The 11,549-nt window shown below is 35.8% G+C and overlaps 2 protein-coding genes across 2 annotated transcripts in view; both read left to right on the forward strand.

Annotated features, from left to right (window-relative positions):
- The window catches only part of LOC140150998 (nose resistant to fluoxetine protein 6-like), a 31,127-nt gene extending 24,978 nt beyond the window's left edge, over positions 1-6,149 (forward strand). Inside the window, exons 15-17 of the mRNA XM_072173185.1 lie at positions 472-614; positions 1,824-1,987; positions 2,998-6,149. Of these exons, the coding sequence (XP_072029286.1) occupies positions 472-614; positions 1,824-1,987; positions 2,998-3,007 (317 nt within the window). The 3' untranslated portion in view covers positions 3,008-6,149. The remainder of the gene's footprint in view (positions 1-471; positions 615-1,823; positions 1,988-2,997) is intronic.
- LOC140150238 (nose resistant to fluoxetine protein 6-like) overlaps positions 1-7,573 on the forward strand; it is a 107,199-nt gene extending 99,626 nt beyond the window's left edge. The window contains exon 18 of the mRNA XM_072172243.1: positions 3,746-7,573. The gene's annotated coding sequence lies outside the window, so the exon portion shown is untranslated. The remainder of the gene's footprint in view (positions 1-3,745) is intronic.
- Positions 7,574-11,549: the final 3,976 nt, after the last annotated feature.

The following is an 11,549-nucleotide window of genomic DNA, read 5'->3' on the forward strand; positions in this document are numbered from 1 at the left end:
CATGGATGTACACATATGTGCTTAAGCTGCTGTTGTACTTATTTATCTCAGAGAGAATGGTCAATTCAATTTGCTTCCCTTGTTTTTTCACTCAAATATAAAAGTTCTACCCATGCTTGTTAATCAACCCACAAAATAGACCCTAAATGGCATAACTGATGGTAGCAAATTTGCTGCCATATATGGCATAATTATAAATATTTACGACCATAAATGGAGTAACCATTTCCATCTAAATAGCATAACATCAGTTTTTGAATCAATGATGGCAAAAAAAAAACAAAACCCTATGTTGATATGGCAGAAAATTACTTCAAATTGGCTAAATCGTTATGCTCAAAATCTGACACTTTTTTGCCATTTTTATCGACACAGATGTGTAGCATTTTTATATTTGAGTGAGATGTTTGCTGTCATTCATTATGTGACTTGGCATCATAATGAATTGTTTGTATATTCTTGTATTCTCAGGTTGGATCAACAATATTTTATCATGGAGTGGTTGGGTGGTCCTAAGTCGCCTCACCTATACAGCTTATTTAGTACATCCAATCGTTTTATTCACCTTCTACCTGAATTTTGCAACAGCGATGGACTTTTCAATTATCCTTCTTGTAAGTAAATAATTTAGAGGTTAAAGACTGGGCATCAGTTATTTTGAACATTTGGAGCAAAATATTTAGACTTCTCACAATACCCTAAAAAAATTACTGATGCAAAGTCATCAACCGCAATAGTTGTGGGCATTTTGGCTATGTATGGGTATATTTATTATCACCAAAGTACAGCAATGTAATAAGCATCTCCCATCATGGTTCTCAAGGTGTCTGTTCTCAGGCCAAACAAGTATTTTTATATCAACTTCCATAGATTGATAACACATAGATTATACCATTTTTCACCTGATGTGGCAGTGACATCAATGCACATTTCATTGGGCGCAGCTTCAAATCATCGCTAGCATTCACTCAAAGCGCTGGTGTATACATGCACATGCTTATAAAGACACCGCATAGATGCGCTCTAAATAGCTACCTCAGCATGTTGACGTCATTGCCACATTAATGGGGAAAATGGTATGTAAATACTTGTTGCTTTCCCATAAACCCTATCCAATCATTCAAATAAAATTCTGTCTACCAGGAGGCCTCCACGTCGTAAAAATTTGCATGTTACGACAATAAAACAGGTTATAGGTATGAATGGTTGTGCAATCAAAATAGTGAATTGTCCCTCTGATACTTAGAACTGTCCTCCAACATGGCTGCCATTTCAATTGTTGTACCATTCTGGTATATTCGATAGGGTCTACACACTCAAGCTACTTTCAGTTCGCTAACACGTACTATGCGTAGTGCTTTCGGACACGTTCATTTTTCTTATGGGCTGATGCATTTATATTTGCTCACATTTCCAATATTTTTAGTAACAATTTTGTTGTAAAAATTGCAAAAAGCACAGGATTTTTTTCTTGTGTATGAAAAAGGTTAATAACTGCTTATGTGACTTGTTGTTCATGAAATTGTACAAGATAATGCACTTATACTGAGATGTTGATACGTCTAAAATGGTCTGATGTACTCGTACTCCCCCCCCCCATACGTGGCTTGTGCATAATTTAGACACATCAACATCTCAGTCCTCATGCATTATTTTGTAAAATGACACTCCCAACAAGTAATAAGCATTTATTAACCTATAACTTCACCATGCAAAGCATTCACATAGTATAGTATTCATCTGGAATGGCCAAGCTTATCTCTAACTTGAATTTTGCTATCATAATAATTGTACTTACACTCTATTTATTCACCCCTTCACAGTCGGTGTACTTTGTAGGCTGTCTTGGTATCTCCTATGGGTTGGCTGCTGTGTTCTCTATAGCCATAGAGTATCCATGTGCCAACATAGAGAAGTTTCTTATGCCAAAGGATGTACAAAGTAAAAGGACCGTAGATGCTTCATCATCATCCAGGGAGACCATTCAGTAAGACAATATGTATGCAGTAATCAGCATGTTATAGAGATGCAGTGTAACAACTTATACCTCACACAAAGGAAGTCTGCACTTGTTTGAGAGGTTATATAAATGTTTAACACATAATTTGATATGTATGTACATAGAGAGAAAGAATTATTATAATGTTTAATGCTGGTTTCATACTATCATGCCGCTTGCTGCTGAGCACTGTGACGCACGCCCATTGCAGACAAACAGACACAAATATTCAAGACATGTGATTGGCTGATACATCATGCGGCATGAAAGTATGACAGGGGCATAACACATATTTTGATGTGCACGTAGCGAGAAAGAATTTTTGTAGCTATGACACTAAAGTTGTGTAAAAAGAAATTGAAATGCTTGAGAAAAAATATATTTTAATGGATGTTCATAAATTCTTAGATAGCGAGAACCAATCAGAGAAAACGTTAGTAGAATACCATAAATATTGCATAATTGCACAGACGCACACTCCATGTAGTACACGCACTGCTTTCGGACACATTCATTTTTCTTGTGGGTTGATGCATATATATTTGCTTGCATTTTCCAAAACCTTTAGTAAAAATTTTGTTCTAAAAATATCAAAAATCACAGGATTCTTTATTAGACACATTATTTTGTACAATTTTACTCTCAACAAATGATATGCATTTATTGACCTACAATCAGCCTCTCCAAATTGAAAAGACTGCTCATTGCAGGTTCTCAGCAATCATGACACACGCTGAGTGTCACACACTTCAGGTGAACATCATAGGTTTAGTAATTTCACACAGTGTAATTGGTTTTGAAGTTGCAACCTTTAAAATTACACCAAATTTCATGCAATCAGTAAATTCTTGATCGTTCTGATTTCTTTTTACATATTCAAGTGCATGATTTGTACCACACATATTCTGTATTCAATTGAGTAAAGTGCATGACCTCAAATTGGTGGTATGTGCTGTACTATATGGAATACTAAAGATTACAGTTGTACCTTTTTTCAGAAAATCTTAAACAGAGTTTACAAGTCCTGCTAAGATGGCTGCAACTGGATTATGTGTCATGTTTGTCAAACCACAGTAAACAGATATACTTACTGCAGAATTTATCAATGGAGCTGAATACATTGTAGAGCTTGTGTATTCCAGAGTACTGGACCGGTTTTAAAGTGCTGATTATATATACGGTTATAGAGTACTCCTGCAGTAAATTGTAGAGAGTCATCCCACTATTATGTAACATGCTGAGGGCAAGTATGGGCTTGATCAATTCCACAGGCGAGGTACTGTATTGTTACAAGCTGGATTATAAGAAATTTGCAATGGTAAATGTGAGATACAAACCAAAATAATGCTGGTTTCATACTTTCCTGCCACTTTGCCACTCTAAAGATGATTTTACTTCACTGCGCAGTTGCACCAGAAATGCTAGCGGTGATCAACAGCAAGCTGATAATCGATCACTCCACCGCTTTGCTGCGGCGGGAGTTGAATTCAAATCAACTCGGAGCGGTGCCGCTCTGACGTATGAGAACAAAATACAATTTTGGAGCGGTGCTGAGCAGCAAGAGTGGCTTTCAGAGTCATGCTGCTGCCGCACAGCGGTGTGCTGCTCCGCTTGCAGACAACTGCATGATGAAGCGTCACGCGGCAAGCGGCATAAAGTATGAAACCAGCATAAGAGCTGGGCAAAAACACAAACGGTTTTTATAGTTGTTAAATATGTATATCTTTCAGTTATAAAAGTATATAGGTATTGTTACAGGGTGGATTTAAGATAATGTTTGTAATGGTGAATGTGAGATACAAACCAAAATAAGATGTATAGCTTGTACTTGATCAAAACTTGTGCTATCGATAGCAACTCAAATGTTCACCTTTAAGGGAGTGTTCACTGTTCAGAAATATTTTGGAGGGGAGGGGCAGGTGGAAAATATAAGGGGCCCAAAAGTTTTTGAACTCTTAAAAGAGCAGCAACATGCATCTTTTCCTAGCCCCCTAAATCTTGTGACTGAATACAGAATAAATTGCAAATGTATGTGATTAGGGCAAGGTCTATGTTATTGCATTAGAGGAGGCTGTGCAATAACTATTAGGAGGGGGCTTCAAAACTTTATTGCTACATTGGCACAAGTTAGGTGAGAATGGCCAAATAAATTCATTGTAAATATTTTCGCATGTTTTGTACAAATTTGTCTCAATGAATGTTTTTTGGAGTGGTTGCATGGGATAATCTTCTAATTCTCCCCCTTACCAGTATGACACTGTAGACATGATATGAGATGGGTGTATTGGAAGCTTCTGCTCTTTGTAAGAGAGAAAGAGACAGCCTGTCCACCCATGTACACCCATCTTATTTCATTAACATGGTGCCATGGCCAATTCATGGCTGTATAGAGGTTATTCTTCCTTGTACATCTTGGGTATAAATCGATTTTCGAGTACATACGTTGGGCACTACACGCAGAGCACAGCGCATCATGCAACTGTTATCCTGTATTAGTGCATGGCAGGTAGTGCATGATGTGGTGTTTTGTATTTGTGTGTGAAGGGTCAAATGGTGAAGGCATCCATAAAAGGCCTTAACCTACAAGATGGCGGATATGTTAATCTTTTACCTCTAGTGGCAACTTTGACCTTGACCCTGTTCTGATTATTCCCTCCCACTCTGATGGTCTACCCAAACAAGGTAAGACCAAGTATTATATAATATGCACAATTCAAACGCAAGCATTTGCTAAAAAGCACTTGGTTACTCTTGTAAGGGTGTTATAATATACATAGAAAACACTACTATGAATGAAAGAGGGGGGCAGAAAAGTTTTACATTCTTGAAGTTTTAGGTTTTACAAAGGGGATAAAAAAAGTGCCTCTCTTGCAAGTACAAGTTTCTTTCCCTACCAACATATTTCTGAATACTCCCTGTCATTATACAGAATATTGTATATGGTATCAAATTGTTATTATATTAGTGTTTGATGTACATGTGTTCTTATATGTAAAAAGCATTATGTTTTTATATAATATAAGATTGCCATGTAGATCTAAATTGCCTTTCGCACCATCATATTTCTGAACACTCCCTAACTGTTATACATAATATTGTATAATGGTAACAAAGTGTTATTAAAGTTCTATTCAGATTTCCTTTTACAAATTAAGCGTACTGCTAGCCGTCCAGCGCGTATTATTTGCACAAGGTCCAATGCACATGCTTGACGTCGCGCACGTATACGCGAAGGTTAAGCTGTCAAAGGAAATCTGAATAATACTTTATATATGTGTTTGATGTGTTCTTATATGTAAAAAGCATCATCTGTTTTTATATAATTATAAGATTGTCATGAAATGAAAACACTATAAACATTTACCTAATTTCACATTTTGGGATCCCTTGACATAACTGGAATTTTAGACACAAACTAAAAGTGCCCATTCGTAAAACATCTACCAGCAAATAAGGGCACAGACCCTTAATTCTAGTTAGTTTAGTTTATTCTTTCTTTATTGAGGGTAACAACTTCAGTGACCAGCACTGCTTTCCAAGCAGGCCCTCAGTCAATACAAAACATAATATAATAATAGTACACAAAAGTGATACAATAGGATGGAGCTCTCTATTTGCATGTGAAATTTGCGCTAAGGCAAAGGAGCCCACATGCACCATATAATTAAGCGAATCTTTGCGGTACATAATGTGATTAAATAAAATGGAAGTCTTTTAGATAATCCTTGCAGAAAAATTGTATAAAATAAATGCCTTTTAGATAATCATTGCCAATAAGGTGCAATGTGATTTTATACTTGTAAACCAACATATAATACAGAATTGCATAATACTGTAAATAGTAGTGATTTATCAATTTGTAATTTGATAAAAATGTTCTTAATATGAATTATTATTTTACTCCTGTCGATTATCTTTTTCAGCTTTGATGACACCTCTGTCACTCTCTAAGAGGTTTTAGAGTGAATTGATGAGACAGGTGCCCTGTTCAATTCTTAGCAAATCAATGCTGTATTGATTGCAGATTTATTTGCTCCATTGCATTTACACCCACAAACCTCCTCTGATGTGAATGGAATTTGTCTATCGTGACGTTAAGAGGTGTCACCGTAGCTGGAACGTATGATAATAAAACTAATTATCAATAATATAAAAATAAGTTATGAGGAAACATGTGACGTCATACCAAATTAAATTATTGGTTGGCAGTTGTCGAGGACTCGTACTTTTTAGAACTTGCGCTGAATCAGATAAAGGGCAAGAGACGTGATCATTTATATGCTATTCTCTAGCATAGACCAAACTTTTTCCTTGGCTCATAAACACTGTTGCCAACTCATCTACAAACCAGTCGTGTTTGCCCCAAATTATGGTGACATTATCAATCAAAAAGCCACTTTATGTATTGACCTTAGCTATATAGGATGTTTGAATTATAATAATCCGTTATCTTTCATTTTGAAACAAAAGAAATATATAGATGTATAAGATGATGTAAGCAATAAGCCATTTTGAAGTATAGCGGTTACAAAAGAAGAGGGCATACTTTGTCAGCTGAGAAAACATACAAAAGATTACCCAAATCAAAGTACGCCTTCTCCTTTTGTGCCCGCCATACTTCAAAAAGCCTTATTGCTAGCTTTGTGCAATTTATTAGACTGAGTTTTTCAATTCACTTGAAATTTTATGTATAAACTGCCTTTTGATAACATTTATGCCTTGTTTATTTGCGGACACATTTATGGTTGTAGGAGGGATCATTGACATTCTTAGACAGATATTTTAACTCATGGATATTTTATTCTTGTAGGTGTAGATATTATATTTTTTGTAGGTGATATGAGTTTTGTAATCTTTTTTTTCTTTTTTGTGTGTGACAGTATGTGTGTTACTTACTATTACAGATGTAGTATTTTTCAAATTAAATCAGATGCAAAGTACATGAAGGTTACATACTTAAACCAGAAAATAAATAGACCATTCACCAAGAGGCAAAGTCTCTGCTTTGTATGCTGTGAATTCTCACATATTCATGAGGGCCGATCATTCGATCAGATGTACCGTTGTGGGTTTTATGCCAAAGACAGTAAAAATATGCGGTACATGCATACTCGCACTTCATGGAATGATTGGCCCTCATTATAGTGTTTAAAGCTGGGACTTTACCTGTTGGTGATTGGTCAGTTTGGTTTCTCATCTGTGGTTAGTTTTTCATAGCTTCAAGCTTCATATTTTCCAGTTTTAGCCATTTAACTAAAAAACTGCCATGTACTTAATGTTAATACATTGATCGGATCGAGTCAAGAAAGCATTTATATTTCCACAGTTCTTGTGGTTCTATCATAAGGCCAATAGTCAAGTTCAAAATGGGTATCATAAGTTGGGCGTTTCCCCCTCCCGAGAAAAATTATGCAAATGGGGCAGAAATGACACCCCTTGGAATCTCCAATGTCATTCCTCTAATGTGACAGCTTTATTCGTCTCAATATTTTAGCCAATTCATGCTCCCCTCCATCCTCCCTAAAGGGAAATTACATTACCCACATTACATTAAGTAATATTAATATCACTTATGTCACTTGTAAAACAACTCCATGTCAAGAATATTTTTAAAATATTTTCTCATGCTTTTTGTGCAATTTTTTTTTCATCTGGATCACTTGTCAAAAATGTAATGCAGTAAAATTGCTCTACAGAAGTTTTTAGTTTTCATTTGTAATATGCATGCCTAATTATACTATCTGTTGTGAAAGGAATATTCTCTGGTACATGTACAAATGCAACAGATAATTGGATGTAGGGGAGACCGGGGCAAGTCCGCCCTCGGGGTAAGTCCGCCCACCCCATGTTTCTGATCTTGTGACTGCTGGAAAAGTACAATGATGATATAATTAGCTGGCACACGTCATAGCTAAGTACCCAAGAAAACAAGACAGTCCGACACTTCTCGCCACAGAAATTATCGTCAAAAACGTTTTTGAGTCAAGGAAGTTTACATTTTTGAATTTAGTAATATTGTAATAATCTCAAGACCTTGCAGAGACGGTTTCCGTTCTTATATTTATTTGGAAGGTGAACGTTTTGCCCAACATATTATGCAATTAAAAGATCGACATATTGTGTTTAGTAGGCATAACACGAGGTAAGGAAAAAAAGTAGCGTTGGGGCAAGTCCGCCCTGTATGTGAAGGGACAAGTTCGCCCTGTGTTTTTCCCAGGCGGATTCGGGCGGATTCGCACCATCGCCGTGATTATGCAAAATATTGATAATAATACCTTTAAGAAGAGTAAAACTACATGCAAGCATATTTTTCAAAGTTAAGTGGTATCAGTATTACTCATACCACCGTTTATGCCCTAAAACTAGGTTTTGCTCATTTTGGACCCCTACATTTATTAGCTTACATTATACCCCTCCAATAAATTTAGTAGACTGGAAGAGAGTGAGTGCCTAATATACCCTTTACTAAGCGTTTGCATTAAATTTATAATTGTTTTGCAATATTATAACCTTTTCTTTTTATCAGGGCGAACTTACCCACGGGGCAAGTCCGCCCTGTCATCGTGATTTTTATTTTCCCTTCTCCTGCCGTTACTGAAAGCTCAATGTCCTTAAAAATGTGGTAGTATTTAGCTATAGCATACAGCTTAAAAATGTAAAAACTATAGCTTTCTAACATGAGAATTGTCCTCTCTAGGCGAGATTGAAGAAAATAGGGCGGACACGCCCCGGTCTCCCCTATATTATGTTTATTTGAGTGACAATCAATAAAATATCTTTTATTAAGAAATAAGACATAGAATATGTTATTGTTGTAATTTATGCAGTCATGGTTAAGCTAGTATTTGTATCCTTTGTTTCAGGTTTTATATTATGGCAATTTCCATTGTTCTTTGCCCTGCATCGTAGTTTGCTCAGGGCATGTGCATTTTAAATCGCCCAGCACATTTCATTTAGTACACGAAAGCCATTGGAACAGTGTAGCGGTTCGTTTAAGCATATCGATAGCCTTTGTTGATAAACAATGTCAAGTTGTCAAATGTCTATAACCCATTTCTCTACTTGAAACTTTCCTACCTTTGATGGGGGGAATATCTAATGAAATCACATATACAAAATAACAAAAGCGAGGTAAGTACATGATACCCTCGCTTTCCTTATTCTACTTTGTCATTAATCTTCAACCCCCCCATCGATGACAGGAAAGTGCCAATTATAGGAATGGTCTATCTCAAAAATTTCTGCAAATTTGTGCCACTCCAGAAAGTGCTGTGGCAAAATTGATGTTGTGTTTATCACAATGACGGAATATATTCTCTCCTTCTGGGTTCATTTAGGATCAGAAAATGGATGAAGTATGGCTTAATCCAATGGGTATCATGAATATAGGAGGGCCCACCATTGTTACCCTTGGCTTATTCTCATCAAGAGCAAATGCATATAGTCTGTATACCTTCCTCGGGTCAGTAATTTAGATGTTTTTTTTTATTGTATACATGAGCACTTTCACATTATACAAAACACCACATTTCAAATCAAAGACTCAGAGACAGATATCTGCATAATTAAAACATCTTCCTATTTATTATGTACATTTCAAAGCATTTACTATAACATAATACATGACCTCTGAACTATAATATGCAACAGTCTTACATAATGTCAAAGGTCATGCAACAACCAACCTTGTAGCAGCAAATTCACTCTTGCAAGTGATGTACCACTTACATTACTTCAAAAAATACAAGGCCTGCCTTGCATGAACAATAAAATTAACTGTTTGGTCTCTATCGATACAAAGCCAACATGTGATTGGCTTGTCATGATCCCACCACCAAATTTCAACCAATAGCAACCATGCTATTTGATAGTCTCACTACCAATTTGTTAGTAACATACAATATAGAATATTCGGCTAATTATCCTACTATTAATAGGATTGGAGTGAGAAGATATAGAGATATAATAAGAACAGATAATAAAGCAATTAGAGGATAAGAATTACTAGATCTGATTTTTAGAATCATGTTTTTGTAGTTTTTGAAAGAGAAATGTGTAGGTTCTCAAACTAAAAGCACGGAACTTTTGTCACAATTAATGTAATTACACAAATACTCCAGAGAATCTGAAAATACTAAGCAATGGCTAACCTAAGCCTAAAAATATTGTTTCATTGGTGTAACATGGTGAATAAAAATAGGGTGGATGTCACAAAAGCAATCCATATTTCATAGATATTGGCTTGTAACATATTGCCTATTGATCCAAGAAAGTAAACTAGTAACATATGGGTGATAGATTTGAGCAAGTTTTGTTGAAAAGTACTTTTCAATATCCTCAAAAAGTTAGTAGGCTAACATTACTGTGCATACGTTGCAAAGATATGTTACCGGCATATCATGTTAAACTTGGTCCAGAATTTTCTTACCAACATACTTGTGCAATGTGGAGTATACCAAACCATTAAATACTAACAATGGGTTGAGGGAAGCTATTATGCCCGGCTATTATGATACACAATGGGATAAATGTTGGTAAGCTAATCAGCAACACACAACCTGAGATTCTAGATTACTGATTTGTGCGCATTATTGTTGAGAACCATCAGAAATTTACAACATGATATCGAATGGTTTATTTACAAAGGGTCCTTTGGCTAATAAAAGATTTTTTTCATTATAATATTCGGCAAGGTCCTTCAGCAGTCTGCTGATTAGGCATTGTTTACAAACTGCATGAAAGTGGTGTTCTGATTGGCTAATTGAATTGTTTTCATTACTTCGACATTTCATTCGCTGAACAAGCTACGCAGCAGACATGGCATAGTTCTGAATAATCGGGAAGAGCAGTTGCACACTGCTGAAGGAGCTTGCCGAATACTGTAGTGAAGGGGCAGTAAACGTTATATAGATATCGAAGGCAGAAATGCTAGTAGCTTTATTCATACTGAGACACACTATGCAGGAATGCATAATTAATTAGGCAGTGTTGAGAGACACAAGCATAGGTGAAATTGTAGAAAAATACCAACATTTGTATTGCTTAATATGTTACATACGCTTTATATGTCAGGATTATGAAATGTACTGAAAAATATGGGTGAGATATCTTTAGTTTGATCTAACTTTATACAGAATAGATTTGCCCATCATTATTTACATGACTGTAATCATAAATACTGACTTAAACATCAAGGATGTGGGGTTAAAGGTGACAGTTTGGGATTATGATTAGGATAGATCTGATACAGCTATATTTCTACTGCTTATGGTGAATTTATTAAAACAATAATCACACAGATCCATGTTATCTACTACACAACAAAATTCAGGATCTTGGTTAGAAATTGAACTTTGTTGCCATTTAAATAAAATTGTCTGTCTGAAATATAATTAACCAGGCTTGTGCAGCCTACTAAGGCTTCAATGAGCTTGACTTATGAATTTGATATTCTACTGAGTTCATAAAACTTTTTCAGCAGCTGCTTATCCAAGAAGCACCCTTGATGAGAGGACATTTGGTTCCATGCATTCGTCTCACTTTTACAATG

Source organism: Amphiura filiformis, chromosome 4, assembly GCF_039555335.1.
Source record: "Amphiura filiformis chromosome 4, Afil_fr2py, whole genome shotgun sequence".
NCBI lineage: Eukaryota > Metazoa > Echinodermata > Ophiuroidea > Amphilepidida > Amphiuridae > Amphiura > Amphiura filiformis.